Source organism: Anopheles funestus, chromosome 2RL, assembly GCF_943734845.2.
Source record: "Anopheles funestus chromosome 2RL, idAnoFuneDA-416_04, whole genome shotgun sequence".
Taxonomy (NCBI): domain Eukaryota; kingdom Metazoa; phylum Arthropoda; class Insecta; order Diptera; family Culicidae; genus Anopheles; species Anopheles funestus.
The window spans coordinates 81037764-81056025 of NC_064598.1; the positions used below are offsets into that span (position 1 = coordinate 81037764).

At 44.2% G+C, this 18262-nt stretch overlaps 2 protein-coding genes across 3 annotated transcripts; one reads left to right on the plus strand and one right to left on the minus strand.

Annotated features, from left to right (window-relative positions):
• The first annotated feature begins 1616 nt into the window (after positions 1 to 1616).
• LOC125761972 (protein obstructor-E) lies at positions 1617 to 18260 on the plus strand. The gene is made up of 4 exons (XM_049423605.1): positions 1617 to 1726; positions 16643 to 17008; positions 17400 to 17793; positions 17883 to 18260. The coding sequence occupies exons 1-4, from the start codon at positions 1639 to 1641 to the stop codon at positions 18034 to 18036; spliced, it is 1002 nt and encodes a 333-aa protein (XP_049279562.1). The 5' UTR covers positions 1617 to 1638; the 3' UTR covers positions 18037 to 18260.
• Positions 4196 to 16000, minus strand: LOC125761958 (neprilysin-1-like). Of its 2 annotated transcripts, none has more exons than XM_049423583.1 (10): positions 15848 to 16000; positions 7556 to 8944; positions 6863 to 6990; positions 6613 to 6730; positions 6325 to 6530; positions 5930 to 6220; positions 5333 to 5836; positions 5085 to 5247; positions 4702 to 5018; positions 4196 to 4621 (listed from the first exon to the last, which is right to left on the minus strand). In XM_049423583.1, the coding sequence occupies exons 2-10, from the start codon at positions 8166 to 8168 to the stop codon at positions 4349 to 4351; spliced, it is 2613 nt and encodes an 870-aa protein (XP_049279540.1). In that variant the 5' UTR covers positions 8169 to 8944; positions 15848 to 16000; the 3' UTR covers positions 4196 to 4348. The 2 variants fall into 2 exon arrangements, with proteins under 2 accessions (XP_049279540.1, XP_049279539.1); XM_049423582.1 differs by lacking the exon at positions 15848 to 16000 and adding an exon at positions 11975 to 12278.
• Positions 18261 to 18262: the final 2 nt, after the last annotated feature.

The following is an 18262-nucleotide window of genomic DNA, read 5'->3' on the forward strand; positions in this document are numbered from 1 at the left end:
TCCATTGAACAATAATTCTTGTGGAACCACTCTATCACGATATATTTCTATTATTCGTATGTAAAAGCAAAGTTTTCCCATTGAAACACTTAATCAGCGATATAATGTAGAATTTCTCATATATCAAATTTTCCTCAAATCTCAAAGCAAAATGTCGCTCGCTCTTTGGCTCGTAGGTATTACTTATCTCAAGGTATTACTGTATTTCTAATAATTTAGCGCAAATAAAAATACAGAAACAAATAAAACTTCCACAAGTATAGTTATTCCGTATCTTTACAGAGAGCACGAATAACCGAGCCTTTGCAATTACAGATGGAGCACATTCCCGGAAGCTTTATCATTCTGTCAATCATTAAGGGCACTCCTCTCGGGTAACAGATGCAAATCGGCATGCCAATAGAAACAAGTCACAGCACACACCTAATGAACTAGGCCAGGTGCACAACGCTCTGCTGTGGACACAAAAAGACATTTCAACTCAAAGTCACATCGGCAAACTATGCACAACACGCGCACAGGAGAAACTCGATGCGCAAATGAACGGGCCCCATGAATGAACCTGGCCTCGGCAAAAAGTATATAGTTTTTTTTGTTTTGTTGCGTCTTTCGTTTACCGTTCCGATCGGGCCAGCGCGATCCATTCACTCGCTCTTTTTTAATGTGCTTTTGCATTCCGGTTATGATTTCTCATAATCTGGCTCATCCGTGGGTTTGCACCATCGATAACACTACCAGCACTCCGGTTTTCTCTTTCTTCGTCCGTCCTTTTCACTCTGCAACAATCGTATCATCTTCATTCACAGCTCTTCCACCGACGCTTTAACTGGTGTCGATCTTCCGATCGATCGACCAGCAGATCGAAAACAAACGGGTTTTTCATCTCGGACGGAACGCGAAGGCTCCGGGAGTATTGTGTGCAAGCAGCAGCAGTTTCCGTAACCTTTTCCTGCGGTGTACAATACGGTGTGCCTTCAGGTGGCAGAATCCTAGCTTAAAGGTGAAGTTGATTTTGTTTCACCTGCAGGAAAAAAAATCCGTCCCCATACCGGGTGACGATTGAGGTGTGGAATCAAAACAAAAAGATAAAAACGGCAAAAAAAGCACTTAAAGACAGTATTACAATAACCCGTTCATAGATCAATATTTGGTTGTATCCGTGTCTAGCTGAACCAACACTGACGAACCAAACGAATCGTAACGAAGGTACACCGAAAACAAAAAAAAACGATAAAAAAGTTAACCACAAAGTGAGTGACATTCACCCTACATCGCGATCCATACGACTAGCGAACCGAGAGAAGGCAAGCCACCCAAAAAAAAAACAAGAAACGAAAGACTTCAACGAAGACACAACAAGCGACGAACCGACCCGCTGGAACAAAACTCTGTCCGATCCAACTTTCGTACCGTTCGCCGATCGGTTTCGGACCGGTCGGTGGTATAACCACTTCCTCTCTGACCCTACCTGACCAGGCCACTAGCCCGCTCCGCTCCACGCCACTGCCCCCTCGCCCCACCCCAAAAACCGCCGCTACCGACACGCTAGTTGGCATAGGCTTCCGTCCCCTTCGTTCACGGTTCGCTCCGTGTACTAGGGCTTGGGTTGGTTGTTGATATTTCAAACAATATATTGTAATGATTATTAGTCGTGAGGCGACCGTCAAGATGAAAGCAGTGGCCAAGTTCAGTCTCAGTTTCCTAGTGCTTCTCAGTGTGATATTCGGTGAGTTTATAGTTGATCAATATGTGTATTTAAACAAAAGTACTTAAAAGTGTTTGTAATAGAGCTTTTAAAGAATTGGAAAGTTGCGGCTGAAAACAGAAGAGGAAGAATTAAAAGAAAAGTGAAATAACTATTATTTCCTGCAGAAATATTCATTCCTATCGTACATCGTACTTGGGTGATTTATGGCAATATAAAACATACAGACTGTCAATTACACCACAAATTCGAAATCGAAAATTCTTCCTTATGTTTATCAATATTCTCCAATGTTCAAATTCATCGTGCAAAGTGGTATAGTTTTCTATTTTCTTACATTCGTGCAGATAAGCCACATCCACATCCGTGTAAAGTACTGGCAAGAGTCGTTAGAAATGTTATTTAAATATACTTTTCCTTCTCAGTATTGTGATATTTTTGTTTATCACTCGAGACGCCTCATGCAATAGCAGACAAAAATCTACATAAATACAAGCAAGCCTCTTGCAAACCCATTCCCCGGTTTTTTTTAAAGCATTGTGAATGCTTTAGAAAGTGAACCATTTGCTTTAACCAATCGTGATCGTGAAGCGGGTAGCGGTGAAAAATAATACCTCACCACTACCACGACTCGACTTGAGTGATCGACACCACCCACACTATCCGCACGGAAACGGCACGCGAAAACGCGCTTACTGATCAGCATCATGGTTCGCATGCCGTAAGTGTCTCGCGTACATGAAGCCACATCAAGAAGGGGTAGTTTGTTTGTGCATGTCCATTTGCTTCCTCGTGTATGCAACCACCCTGTTCCAGCATGCCAGCATGTACGCTGGCTTCACTTTCGTGCACCGAGATTTGCACCGCTAATGGACAGTTATTTTTGGCTTTACGTCATTTGCTGGGTATCACGTTTGACAAGTGATCGTCTCAACCCGCACAAAACTTTTGTTTCATCCACGATCGTTTACCCCGTTCGGGGCGTCTGTCGTCGCAACAAAGAAACAAAAAAAAAACCGGTATCAGTTTTGGAGTAATTGTGACATAAGCCACCCCAAAAACAAGTTTGACGCTGGAAGGAAGATTTCACATCGTCAGCTTCACAGCCTAAAACCGTGCCCATTTGGATGGTATACGGCTTTCTGTCGTAAAACACATAAACACAAAAGCTAACCAACACCGATATTGGGGGGGAGGGGGGGGGGGTGGAAACCGAACAGCGAAGGTCGCGCACGATGATGGAATCGGGACGCAAGAAACTGGAATGGGAAGCACTGGCAACGGACTGCAAGGACAACCGGGTATCGCAGATTTCCTGCCTGCGGTAACCTTGAGCTGTGTTCGCTCTCGCACTGCTTTCGCTTTATCATGCATTGTCTGAAGTACTCGGGGGGCTGGGGCAAGTTTTGTTTTTTGCGATCACGAAAGGTTAATGTACGCTTTCCGCCTGCAATTAGGCTGACGGACGGTGCGTGCAGAAGGGCTGGTGGATAGCACACTACGTCAATCTTCTACACAGCAAGATGACGTGGAAATGATCGATCTCCACCAAGTTAAACACCGTAATAAACAAAATGGGTATGGTGTATGTGTTCCACCGTCTGTTAATGGGGTAGAAATGGAATGTAGTAAGTAAATTTAAAATTGCTACAAAACTAGTTAAATACTAGTTAACACGTTGATGCGTACAATAATGTGAATGGCGATTGAGGATTACTAAATTTCCTAGCAAAAGAGAGATTTTGTTGTCTATTATTTTTCCTAGATGAAACTTACAGCTTATCGTTTCCATCGTTTCCCTTTGTATTACCGCTGAAAGTATAGTTTCATTACTTTCAGTCCTTGTAAATAGAAGGAATTTTAACCAATTTTGTATGTATTTAAAATATAATTTAATAATGATGAAACAGTCTTAGCATTATTTTCTAACAGCAACAACCTTGGCACACAATAATGTTGTTTGGCTTAAATATTAAAGCTAGGATAATAATTAATACCACTCATTCAAATTGAAGACGTGAAAGGGTAATTGTATCGTAGCCGAAGAAATAGGTTTTTTCTTCGAGATATGTTTACAAATTTGATACAATGTTCTGATTTACACTGCTAATATGTGTGCAATCGCAATGAAGTTTTGTGGAGATTTGAAACAAATCTGCTGACAATCATTCAAATTTTTAAATTTGTAGTTAAGTGCTACATTGAACGAACTTTGTTGAAAGTATAAATAACAATATCTTGTATTAGTTCTAGCCAAAGCATTATTTGTTGTTTTCTGCTTTGTTGATTTTTTATGTGATTAATGATCTTACCAACGCTGTCCAACTCCTTAGTTACTTAGCACGTGGGCTATATGATCGATCTCCTCACGTCACAGGTCATTACTATCAATCTCTGTTTGGTTGTACATTTAAGGCCTCGTCTACTACATTCTCCCTGCAGAAACCTTTCGGATGCCTTTACGTAAACGAAACGCCACAAACCGATCGCTTAGAACAAACATAGCTCAACTATTCAACTGTTGATATGTGCCTTTGTACGAAATCATAGTAGTTACAGCAATCATAAGAATAGCAATAATAATTATCGTTAATGTTATTACAGTTTTTAAAAAAACACTACACCTAAAGACCAGCTTTTGCCTTACCAAACGCTACATTTACTAACAGGATTCATCGGCGAACCAAGCGGACACCGGTACGCTTCGGCAAAGTCGCGCGAATTCGAGAGCGGTCCAATGACGCGTATAATGCCGGGCGAATGGACCGACGACCGGATCTTGGTTAGTGCGTCTTCGGGTCGCATCGAACCGCACCAGATCTGGGCGTAGTTGAGAAAGAACAGCTGATCGTGGGTCATGTTCAGCCCCGGCAGGTCCGGTTCCGACCCGTGCTGGCTCACCCACTTGCGGTAGGCCTAAAATCGAAGATTGAATTGATTAGTCGGTCTGGTTCGATTTGCCAAAAAAAACATTTCGCTATTGACCGGCCGCTTACCCGATATGACTGCTTGAGCCCACCGTTGTCGGCAATATTTTCGCCCTGCGTCATCCGACCGTCCATGTACAGGCCGACCTCGTCGATTTTGTAGCGCGAATACTGATCGATGATGCATTGGGCCCGCTCGCGGAATGTCTTTATTGTGGCATTGTTCCACCATTGCATCATGTTGCCGTCCTTATCGAACTGGCGGCCTTTGTCGTCGAAACCGTGCGTTATTTCATGCCCAATCACTACACCGATTCCACCGTAGTTCAGCGATTTCGGGAAGTTCTGGCTGTAAAACAGTGGCTGCAGGATACCGGCCGGGAATACTGAATCACACAAAAAAGGAAAAAAAATCAATTTCTCAACGCTTATAAGCGACCTTTGCGCCTTACCAATATCATTCTTGTTGGGATTGTAGAACGCATTAACTACGGCCGGCTCCGTTGCCCATTTGTTTTTGTCAACCGGTTTGCGCAGCAGCTGCAGATTCCGTTCAGCTTCCCATTTGAGAATGCTTAAAATGTTTTCCAAAAACAATCCACCACTGATCGTAAGCTAAAAAACATCGGAAAACATTATAATTAATTCAATCTCCTCCAATCACTCATCCATCACAACTCGCGCGTTCTCCAATCCTTACATTCACATACTCCTTCTCCAACTCTTCCGCATTGGTCAGAATGTCCGGATAGCCGATCCGCTCGTTCATTGCGTCCGCCTTCTCCTTAGCGACGGCCCGCGTCTCATCGTCCATCCAGTCGATATCCGCCAGCAGCTCATTGAATGCCTCGCGTATCGTATGAATCATGGTGAGGGCCGTCTCCTTGCTTTCCTGGTTGAAGTTGTCCCGTATGAACAATGCCCCAACTGCCATGCCGAGCTTCTTGTTCGTCCATTCGACGCACTGTGACCAGCGGTTACGCTCCGACTGAATGCCGAGCAGCTTCCGCCGGAACTCGACCCGCTCCTTCTGATAGTCGTCGATCATGTGCGTCATAATCGACATCACCAACCGCCAGATGGCGTAGTTGTGCACAATTCGCCGATCGGTGTCACGCAGTATCTTGCCCAACTCCACCAGATAAGGCATCGCGTAGCTCACGATCGATTCGTTCGGGTGCAGTTCCACCGTCCCGAGTGTGGTCTATGCAGCAAAGACAAAACAGTACCATATTCGCATTAAAACTCACGGGAAGCTTTTGAATGTCAGAAAAATGCCAAACACACACACACAGACCTGTAGATACTGCTTCCAGTTGATCTGTGGTACCCGGCGCTGTAGCTCGGGCAGGGTGATCTTCGTGTAAATGGCACTGGTATCGTGGCGATCGGCCTCCGGTAACGTTGCATTGGCTAGCCGCACCTCAAACTCGACGATCCGCTGCAGCTCCTCGGCCGCCTTGTCCTTGTCCGCACCCATCAGGATCGCGATCTGTGTCATGTACCGGTGGTACGCCTTCATGTCGCCCTCGCTACTCTCCTTCAGATAGTAATCGCGCGACGGTAACGCCAACAGCAGCTGATCAACCTGTGTCACCCGTGTGCGGTGAATAAGTAATAGTTCGGGTTAGGGTATACTCAAGCTCTGTGCATAAATTAACGGCCGGAAGGCCAACGGGCCCTGCCTACTACCTGTATGATGTTCATGGAGGAGTTCTTATCGTCCGCACCGACGTACAGCTCAACCAGGCCCGGTTCGTCGTACTCGCCCGTCAGCTTACCGAGTAGATGCTCGATGCTGGTGTTCGGAACGGTCCAATTCTTTTCTATCACCGGCCAACCGCCCAGCTTCTTTAAGGATTTCCGCAGTGCCTGCACATCCAGTATACGAATTTGCTCTGCAATTGAAGCAATAGAATGAAACGCCATTAATACTGAAGAAACACTTTAAAAGCATTCGAATGCATCTCGCGCATTTACCAAGGTTCATACAGCTCTTGTAGAATGCTTTCGCCTTCTTTGTCGCCCGGTTATCCTCCTTGTTGACCGGTTCCTCCAAGACGCCCTTCAGTATCGCCTGCTGCTGATCTGCAAGTACCTTTGGTCGTTGGCGGATCGCACCGGGAACCCATTAGCGTGCAATATGTAACGAGAACGGTGAGTGAAAAATACTCCAAAGTAATCCCACCGGTATCATCAATCATCCGCAACTAAAAGCAGTATTCCCCACCTCAAAAGTACTGATAGAGCTTCGATCCTCCGGTATCACGTGCATCTTGTTCCACGTACCGCACGCAAACTGGAAAAAGTCCTTACACGGATCCGCCGTCCGATCCATGGCGGCCAGCAACGATGAAGCTGCAATGAGGGTGAAAAACGGGCAAAAGAAAGTGCATGAAAAATGATGTTTTAAGCTTGCTCGCTTGCAAGTAGCACAAAGTAGCTTGCTCTAGCACAAAGGTGCCAAACCGTCCATCTTCTTGGGGCAACGATAAAATTGTAATTTCCTCATGAACTTCACCGAAACGCACTGAAATCTCCTGCACACCTTTTGCGCGAGGTCACGGTGATGGACGGTGGGACGAAGCAGCAGGACCTGCTGCTAATTCCATCAGCAAACGATTCAATTATGCAACTAATTTTCCACTCTGCCACTTGCTTATTGCAACAACTTCCATCCATCCATCCATCGGAAGGGAATGGACAGAATTCCCACCGCGCATCCAGTACTTCGAAAGTGCACCGTTGATGGGCAGACACACCTCAGGAAGTGTTGCACTAGGATGTGATTAATGACTTGTTTAACGGCACATCCGGGCATACTGAAACCTCAGCATCATAACCGGCAGCTGCATCAGTCTTCCGTCCGGCTGTGACCTTAATTTATATTCCAACCTCCAGTTCCGAACGCCTCACTACTCACCTGTCCTAACGCACTCGTCCGTCAGGCAAATGTTACTATCCCGCCGGGACTCGTCCGTTACGGAGCATCCAGGTGCGAATGGATCTCCACCGCAAGCTTTCCCATCCAGCTGCCGATAGCGACCGATAAGGTAGACCAACAGGATGCCTATAAGGATGCCCAGCACAAGCATCGTTCCGCCAAGCACTGTTGGACGGGCAAAGATGGCCGAAATCCTTGGTCCTAGCAAACCACGTCCTGGTGTCATACTACGCGGGTTCTTTCCACTGCCACCAACGGCTCCACCAGCACCACTACCACTACTGCGACTACCCTGCCGATCAACGGCTGCCAGGGTACTCGTTTTCGTAGCCATACCGGGGCCACCGAAATTCACCACCACCGGTACTGGTACCGCACGATCGGCTGTCCCGGTACTTCGCAACAGTAATGGTCCCGATGCTTCAACATCACCTACACCGATGGCACCGTGTGTTGGGTTTGGTCCGGCCGTACCGAGCACCGTGCCCTCGTCAACGTCTGTCCTTAGCAGGTACCCGTTTACCGGATCCATCGGAACTGTCGTTTTATCACCATTTCGCGCCGGCAGATGAAGCTCCTTAAGGACTTCCATCGCGTCCGCTCCGTACCGTACCGGGTTGATCCGGTCGAGCTTACAATCACTTCCGGTTCTGGTCACTTTTGAAACGATACTGAGACGGTAAACGATCCAAACCGTTCTAGCTCACCTGTACGCGTACCGCGCTCTAACACTCTCACTCTCCCGCGCTCACGCTCACTCTCATTACACTCGCGCACAATCAAACTGCAACGGGACAGTGCTGTGCAAAACAAACGCAAACACAGTTCGGTTCGGTAGTGTATATAAGTTTTTTGTTTGTATCACTAATGCACTAACGATAACTAGCCCGATAACGAGCACTTTCCATTGCACCTTCTACTTGATCGACTCCCTTCTCGTTGATATCGATCGCACGATAATAATTTTGTTATGGTGCCGGCACCATCTCACGGCTAGCATCTTCGCAGCTTCTTTACCACTCGTACTGTCGTTTGTTTCGCAACATTAAGGGCCTCGAGCTAGGGCCACGCACATTCACACACACTGTCGAGAAATTTATCGATGAGAACAACATATTCACGCACCCCCAAGCGTGGGTTTCGTGCGCGTATTAAAGCTGCAGCTGGTTAAACTCGTACCGTGCAACTAGTAAACGAACGCCACCGTACTTGTGGCCTAGCTGGTGCGAGATTAGCAGCTGCTGGCAACAGATACAGCTAGGTGAATATTCTTCGCGATCGTAGTACCGATCGGAATAGTATCTGTAGCGTTGATGCAATGTTTCTATATTGAAATGAAAGCTTTCACAATATCCCAAACGGCACGATCTGGAGAAAGGAAAGACAGTTACATTAGAAAAAAAATGGAAAGTGATGTTTTAGGTATTCCTTTTTTTTAAATCAATTTTAAAGTGTTTAATCTATTCTTTTTAAATGGTAATTATTTAACAACTATTTTAAAAACATCTTTTAAGCTCATTTTTCATGACTTTAACCGTATCGCTTAAAATAGTCCATCACTGTAGTACACTAATTATCTATCTCCAACCTGTTGCCTGTCGGAACATCCCCAATGTATCGATTACAATGGTACGCGATTGTTTCTTGATCATACGGGAACTGGTTGAGAATGAAATGTGTAGCAAATTCAATCGGCACAACACGCCGGAACGGGTTTTATGAATGAGAAAACGGAAAGAAAGAAGGGACACACAAACACGAACCTAAATCATGCACCAAAGCCTACTGGCGCAGTTCCGTCGATTCAAATACATTTGCTTGTCATTTCCGTTCTCGCTTGTCACAAATCAGGCCGAGAATGCTGTCGGAAACGGAAGACGCAGCGGCACTATCTTAAGCTGGCAAAAACATGGCAAAACTGTATCAGTAGGTCAGTGGGACACAGCAGTACCGGAAATGGGAAAGCAACGTTTTCCCTTCCCGAAACTTCCATGCAAATGTAGCGAGAAAATGAATTAGGACACGTTTTGTGCTTCTTTTCACGTACAAGGATAAGAACAAGCGATCGATTATCCTTCGGAGACGTATCCTTCCGAACCGCACTATACGACGTTTGTTGTAAAATTTTCACACGATGTAAATATTTAACGACCTATCCCAATAACTACTTAATTCGAATTATTGAAATCCTGTTCACATTTGCTAAGGGATATCACAGGATAACAACATTGGCCTTTTTCTACCACATGAAACATCGCAATGCCATCAGACAAACACACACACCAACACAGGATTACAGGTTCGGTTCCTTCAAACACACCTGATGGAAAGTTTGGAGGCAGGTTGCAATATGTTCAACCTGTTGAATTTTCACCGAAGGCGAGCCTTTTTTTCAATTCGTCCTGTTTGATGGATAGAATCGTAGTAGCCCACTCGCACTCACACTATCGCAGTGTCAGAGAGGTGTGTTGCTAGACCGTTACCATATCACCAACACAACTATATCAACGCTGGTACATCATCAACGCTAATATTTGACTGACAGGTCGACAGTCGATTCGATTCGACTTTTTTGAATGTGTGTATGTGGGTTTTTGTGCACTAAAGGAGGAAGTTACTTTGTAAAGACACTAAATGCGGGCTTCACGCGCTAACGACGTGTGATGTCAAGCCACAACGTGGTATCAAGCGCTTCCGGTTATATTGAACAAAGTGAATCCTTGATGGGTGAGCGTGTTAATTAATCACTGGTTCGGAACACTACTTCAACGCTAGAGGGTATATTTTTGGTGGCTTAACAAGTTGACACAATGTAGCTCTTCGTTCTGTTTTTTTTTTGGGAGAACAGCCACACAAACCACACGGACTGCAAAACGGTGACCGTCGACCGTCGGTCACGGCAGATGACAAAGTGCCACTCTCGTTTTCATCCGAATGTGTACGATCATGCGCACTGGATACTAGCACCTCATCATCATCATCATCATCATCATCGTTATCATCATCAGTAACATCTGTACCATTAAAGGAAGAAATAATCAACAAGAGCATTGAAGCTTGTACAGTGCTAGCTCCAGGAGCTAGGACTAGTAGTTCCAGAACGGACGGATTCCACTCCGGAAGACAAAATGTTTGCTATTTCCCCCCATTCTCCTCCCGCCGCCTCTTAGTATCACGTAGACCGCGTGTCTTCAAGCACAAGCCACTCGGGCATCAATCACCTAACAAACGCTACTGCTCATCATTAAACCATAAACGACATAACAATAACACGTTCAGGTTTTGATCCCACTTATGCTTAATATAGTGGCGGCAAAAATACACACCGAATAGCCGGTCACATTCTTTTCGGCCTCCGTTCTCTTTTCTCACTCACGCAAATGTGTGTGTGTGTGCGCGCGCGCGCACATTCTCTCTCTCTCTCTCTCTCGCGTGCGCGCTCGCGTATATATAATCTCTATCGCACTAGAAATGTTATTATCAGTGCCATCGCGCGCCGTACTCTACATTGACAAGCTGTTAATTCGCTTTTGACAGCATCCCGAGCTGTCCGAAGAGGCTGCCGAGCGCGTTGATTTCCGCCGTGATTTCCCTTTTGTTACGGTCCATTGTCCATCTTGTCACACCACCTTCCAAATGGTTGGTGTCTTACCGCGACGGGTAGCGGGCGGGGTGGGTGGTTAGATTGCACGCGTTAGACTAAGCGGCACTTGGGCACGTTGTCGGGTGCCCAGCCACTAGCAGTGCTCTAGTGATTATTTTACGAACAATTAGGATCCGGTCCTGCGATGCTGGGACATTAATTAGAAGCTTTATGACAAAACTGACGCCTGTAATGGCGAGTCGGGCTCGGTTATACACTTGCAAACGTGTATAAAAGACGTGTATAAAAAAACAACGCCACAACACCACACACTCATTGCGCAAAACATTGGAAACGGGCTAGTGTACTTGCTGTGTCAACAAATCGCACTAATGAGCTGCACTCGTCGTCATTTCCACCCCCGGGGGATGGGGAGGGGAAATTCCGTTTCCACCATCCCAGGATACCGTGGCGAATCCTGTTTGCGCAAAGAAAGAATTCCACATACACACACACGCGAAAACACAACAGGACGGGTCGGTGAAGGTGAACCGCTTTTGATGTCTACGGCATTAAACGCAAGGATAACAACAGCACAAGGACAACGTCCGAATCCTTAATGCAAGCGTTCGCACCCGTTTAGCACATTTGTTTGTCACCGCTTGTCAGCTCATCTTTCATGTTTTTTTCTCATGCCCACTCCCCCACCCCCACAGGGGGGAGGGGCTCACACACTAATTACAAATTCGAACTTTCTTTCCCTTGGTTGAACCGGATTTTTAGTCCGTCCGATGAAGAAAAAACTTATACCAAACCTTCAAACAAAAACAAAAAACGAAAACGCCAGTAAAACACTCAGCATCAGGGAGGCACACACGACCAGCACGGCGCAACGTTCGTATCTGACAGTGTGCGCGCGAAGCGAAGAAGACGACATTCGGTAGATTATTCGGTGCGGCGGGCATCAGCGTCTTTTCGGCTTTACGAGAAGAAAACCCGATGGCCAACCCTTATGCCCGCACTACGGTTCGCCGTTTCTCACACGCGCGGCTGCCCAAAAACCCGATGATTGTTGTATCGCCACATGTTTTCGATTGGCGGTTTTGCACCAGTGTGCGTATACGCAAGCACACGCGTAAGCATACGCGTAAACTTTGTCGACTTGTCGGTTACGGTCGATCCTTTTGCTCCACGCGGTAGACAGTCGACATATGGTATACTACTACCGATACGCACGGGTGTGTGAGAAAAACGAAACACTCATTCTCGACTATTTCGCTCACGCTTGTATCTCACTAGCCGCGTGTGTGTGAGAGAGAGAGAACGCGAGAAACATGTGGAATTAATCTCACTGTTTCGATACTTTTTTTGTGCTATAAATTGTACTTTTATAGTAATTTTAACTGCCAAACGCATGCGTTTTTATATTTTTGTGAGATATTACTTTAATAAATGATTAATTTGAACAGAAAAAGATTTTTAGGAAAACGTATTGTAATTTCTAACCTTTTTCTAACCGTTTCAGTTCAATATGTGATCCGATTACGTTTTCAATTATGACTGCAAGGACCATTTTCCGATTGAATGTTTCCGTTCGATTTCTTCCTATTTACCTACAACCAATATTTACATTTCGCTTTACAAACTTCTGCGTCACATCCGATCAAAAGGGGTGGGAGCCACGCTGTGTTACACCATCGTATGGGAAAATGTCCCATTAGGATTACAACTCAACAGAGCTAAGCATCCTGTAACAACCCATACAACAACATCACTCAACAAGATGAACATTACACGGAGCTACACATTCGTCATTAAAACTTCCTCACACTTCCCCCCCTCCATGATGGGCATCAGGACAAAGAAAATGAAATCCCCGTTTCAGGGTCGTACAGGGCATTACAACCATTTCTACCACGGTGAATCATAAAATGTGGCGCAAAAATGAAATCCTTTTATTTCTCGCTGCGGGATACGCAATATAATTGCTAAAGGGGACCTTTTGTTAATTTTCCCCTTGTTTTTTTTTCTTTCTTTTGCAAATATTCAATCACTAGTACCACTTAAAAGTGTTGACAGTGAGGTAAAAAAAACGTTTGACGGGTTTAATTGATTTTAAATTATGTTTAAAACTTTCAATCGACCAACAACGTATTTTGGTATCTTCCAAACAGCCTATCAACAGGGAATTATGTGCATTTAAAACAAAAATAGTTTAAATCTTTCCTATTTATATGCTAAACAAGCCAGTTCCAAAACCAGTTCGAGACTGACACGTTATCAGTAGTGTGGGTAAAGGAAAAAGATTCTTTAAAAAACGTGTTTTTATTTAATATCGACACGCGCTGCTGATAATCGCAAGGTCAATGTTACCCATAAACCATCATGCTCGTGACCTCCACCCCACCCTTCCAGTTCGTTTTTCATTTACCCTTTTGTAAAACTGTGTTTTTTTTGTTGTTGTTGTTTAAGCGCAACTCGCAGCGAATTGGTTTGTTTGCTTAATTTCATTCTCACACGTGAGCAAACTATTTCATCCATCTCACCGACAACATCATCCCCCGTGTCTCTCTCTCTCTCTCGTTCACACTCCTATACCGTTCATCGTATCGCTTCGTTGCCTAGCAGCGGTGCACGCTTTTGCACCCTTGACAGCCAAATCTATTTTGAGCGTTTGATTAAATTCAAATAATTGGCATCGACATCATCGGGATGCATCGAATGCATCGACTGCAATCATCGTCTTCCGCTTTAGGGTTTGGGGAATGTTGGGAAGAGGATAGGAGATTGTGAGATTTTGTACGATTATTAGAGTAGATTAATTTCGTTCGTCGAACACTCGGTTAGAATTTTACTATAGCAGTTCAACCGAGTTGTACCGGTCTGGCGCTGCAGACATTAAATTAAATCAAACAGAGCCACCTTTTCCAAACAAACCAGTACGCACGGATCCATTTTCCGTTCAGCTTCATTGACTAGATATTTACACAATTGTTTTTACCGACAGGTTCATCGTAAAAAAAAAATAAGTCTCATCATCATTCGAAGACGTTCTCTTTCTATGGTTCGATTTAATGGCTTACCCCCCGAAAAAAAAGAAAATCTAAACTCAATCCACTCAATTGTAGTTATAATAACTACACTTCACTACCGCGTTTCACGTTTCAAAAACTCACAACAACAGGTTAAAACCGACTTAAAGCATAAAACCGGTAGAACGATCGTGTTAAAAACCGGTCGAGGGCAAACCGAATGTTGGCCGCGTAATCCGATCGAGCCCGATGGTATTCTTCGGCGAAGATATGAAGATGACAGTTTCAGTTGCGTGCTTCAAATTCCCCACTTTTGGGTGACTTTTCATTTGGGTGGGATTGGGGGAGAAATGATGTTTGATCGAAACAGCCACAAATCCGAAGAGACGATCATCATTCGGTTCAAAAATCATCCGTACAGGTGATCGGAAGCATGTTTTAAAATTAGATCAGTTTAGGTGAAGAGTTACGGGTGCATTCGCATTGGTTATGTACACGCTGTTGGCACACAGTGTAACGACACGAAGGGTTGTTGTTTTTTTTTTAATTTATCTTCGATGAAGTGAGTGACGCAAAGGAATGATAATTGAAATATACGGAACTTCGAAAAGCAGGTGCTACATCAACGAACGGTGACTGTTTAATAGTGTTAATTGTCTGGACACGTTTATTTACAAACTTCCTACAAAACGTTCATTCAGTTCAGAAGCAATAATTAAAATCGGCAAGGGAATTCTGTGCAATGCAATAAGACACCTTTTTTTGCTTTTACTGTTGCAGTTTTGTAGCAAGTAAAATAAAAACATAATATTGTAAAGATCACGGTCACGGTATTGTTATCGAAATGGAACACAAAACAAAAAGACGTTAACACCAATTGTTGGCGGGAACAAACCGAATTCTGTTACTACTCTTTTTTCTGTATGCACGTGATGAGATGAGGATGTTCCTGGTAAGATAAAATAATAATAAAAACGCGTTTTGCTTCATTCATCACCCAAGGAAGACAACTTTAACTGGTTGACCTTTTTTGTCTTCTTTTGTTTCGATTTATCGTTGTTTCTTCTCTTTTTGATGCAATTATTTGTTGTTAAGTTTTATACACATAAAATTAACTCGTAAAACAAGACGTACGAAAGACGTCACACACACATACATTGGGAACTTTAATTAGCTGCAATTTTCATGGTTGCATTCGGTGGTTTATAAAAACAAGCGGTACAAACTCCATCATGTAAAATAGGAGATAAAAAGAAGCTTCAAAAGAACAGGTTGCACAACGCGAAGAGATCTGTTGCTGGTTTTTTGGGTGATCTTTGAGGGGTGGTAAGATTTATAGCGTTTTTTAAGATTTTTGGCAGTGATTATGTCATTAAAATTTGTAGGTTGTAAGCCTTATAAATGTTTTTTGTATACTACCGATCATCACAATGTATCGTATGCTCGTCCTTATAGAACATTATCATTTTAAGAGCTAATTTAACAGTATTCTCATAAGCATTATAGCATTAGAAACAATTTAAATGAATATAATACACATCAACTTTTAACTAATCGAATATTGTTACTCGGAAGATTCTCTAAACTAGTTAAGAAAATTAATTTCCTTACAGTTTTACAGTTTAAGTTTAACTATACATCACTTTGTGTCCTTACCACAAATAGATTATTTCAATTATTTTCAATTTTATTATTTTATCACTTTATCATAAAACACTACAACAATTTCACTCTTGAAACCTTGCCCAACAGTAGCACACACACTGTTCCGAACCACTTCCGAGCACGATCGGCACATAATTGCAAACAGGCACTGTGCCTACCCTTTAGGGCAGCAACCGTTTCGAATCCTCCAAGACCTTGATATTTATTTTTGCAACGTCCAGACCGGCTTCGGACAGCAGACCTCCCGCCATTTACTGGGAGCCCTTCGCATCGGCATCGCACGCTAAGTTTAGCGGGCATGTGAAAATCGTTTAACGTATCCGTCCTTCACATGCACGCGCACTAATTGAAAGTGAAATTTCGTAAGCAGACTTTTGCGCCACGTAACGGAAGTGGGTAAACATCGTTTAATTATCTGCCGCTACTACGGGCACACACTGCTGTCAACAAGTGCAACGACGCCAAGAAGGATTGTCTGGAGTGTGGCCAACTCTGGAACATGTACCGTGCGGTAACGATCATTGATCATTGAGTCGTCTAAAGATGCTTTCGTGGTCATATTTTTAGCCGCTTACCGTACAAAACGACCACTCCGGGTGGCATTGAGTGATGGGGATTCGCCTTTGCATCCTAACGTTTATCGCGGAAGATCATTTTTAATTTATATCCACTGTTTATGGAAGGGGACTAGTTATGATTGAAATTAATGACCCTGTACTAAGAACTCACATTGACTGTTTTTTTTCTTATAAACGTTTGTCGTTGTTTTCCATTTCCATCTTGCAGGACTATCCACTGCCCAAACGCAGCTCCGAAGGCAGTATGAGCTAAATCGACGAACGCCGGGTACGGCTGTCCGCAATCGGGAACCGGTGGCTTCTGACGCCCCGGTACGTAGCCCGGTGCGACAACAGGGCCCTGTACAGCAGGCGTCCGCATCAGACGAGATTGATCCGGAACTGTCGGAGAACTGTCCCGAACCGAACGGTTACTTTGCGGATGCGGAACAGTGCGATAAGTACTACCAGTGCCGTGATGGTCAAATTACGGAGAAACTTTGCCCGGACGGTATGGTGTTTAATGATTACGATTCCGATCAGGAGAAGTGTGATCTACCATTTAACATCGATTGTAGCAAGCGTCCGAAGTTCCGTAAGTAGTAGAGCATGTTGGTGAAGGTATCCTGGTCATGGCACCAAATATGCAATACAATACATGTACTAAGAAAAATAAATTATGAAGAAGGAAACATACGAAACTAGTGCAGGAAGGTTGAATCGATCAACTATGAACATTTCACTAAAGAAGATCTTGCGGCTAAGATCGTCTATTTTTAATGAAATTCTAGTCCCAAAATACCGGATTACAAATGGAGATACAGTTGTGGTATTTTAAGATTTTTAATCGCGCTTAATAGGTAAAAAATTTGATACAAAATTTGATAGCTTTGATTCAACAATTGGTGCCATGACCAGGATACTAATGAAAGAAGGGAATGAAGGATATTAACAAAGACTTACAATCATTGCTTTGAACTTCACAGAAACACCAATTCCTTCCCTGCACTGTCCCCGTCAGAATGGTTACTTTGCTAGTGAAACGGGAGCGTGCGATAAGTTCTACTACTGCGTCGACGGTATGTTCAACATGATCACCTGTCCGGAAGGGTTAGTGTTTAACCCACGCACCGGTATCTGTACCTGGCCGGATGAGGCACAGAAGAAGGGTTGCTCTTCGGAGGATGTGTTCAAGTTTAGCTGCCCGAAGGTGAACGAAACCCATGCAGCTACCCATCCACGGTATGCCGATCCGGACGACTGTCAGTTCTTCTACGTGTGCATCAACGGTGAAACGCCGCGCCGTAACGGTTGCAAGCTCGGCCAAGCATTCGACGACGTGGCTAAACACTGCGAATGGGCACGCAAGGTGCCGGATTGGTATGGATTTTTCCTTTAAATAGTTTTTTTTTGTAGAATATTTCAAGTGGATTTACAAAATGTTTCCCCTTCTCTGTTTTTTTTTCCAGTGCCGACTGGTACAAGGATCGTCTTACTGATAAGCAGCTAGAAGACCTAGAAAATCCGCCAACACCGAAACCGAAACCAGCCAACAACCCGTCAAAGGTTTCACGCCGTCGCCCATCAAAACGGCCGAAGCAACCCGTCGACGATCAGGAGTAAACATTTGAACGTTTCCATGCTGTGACACGGCACACACTCGGCACACAAGCTATCGAAACGTCGAGTGGCAGCTTGGAAATAGTTCCTATTTTTTGGGGTGGGTTTCCTTCGGGGGAGAAAATATTGTTAATTCCATGATGCTGGAACATGGAGCAGAGCCGAACTAAACACTCGTGTGTGAAATGTTTCAGATGGTATGTTGAATAAAAGTATTTTAAACCAAATA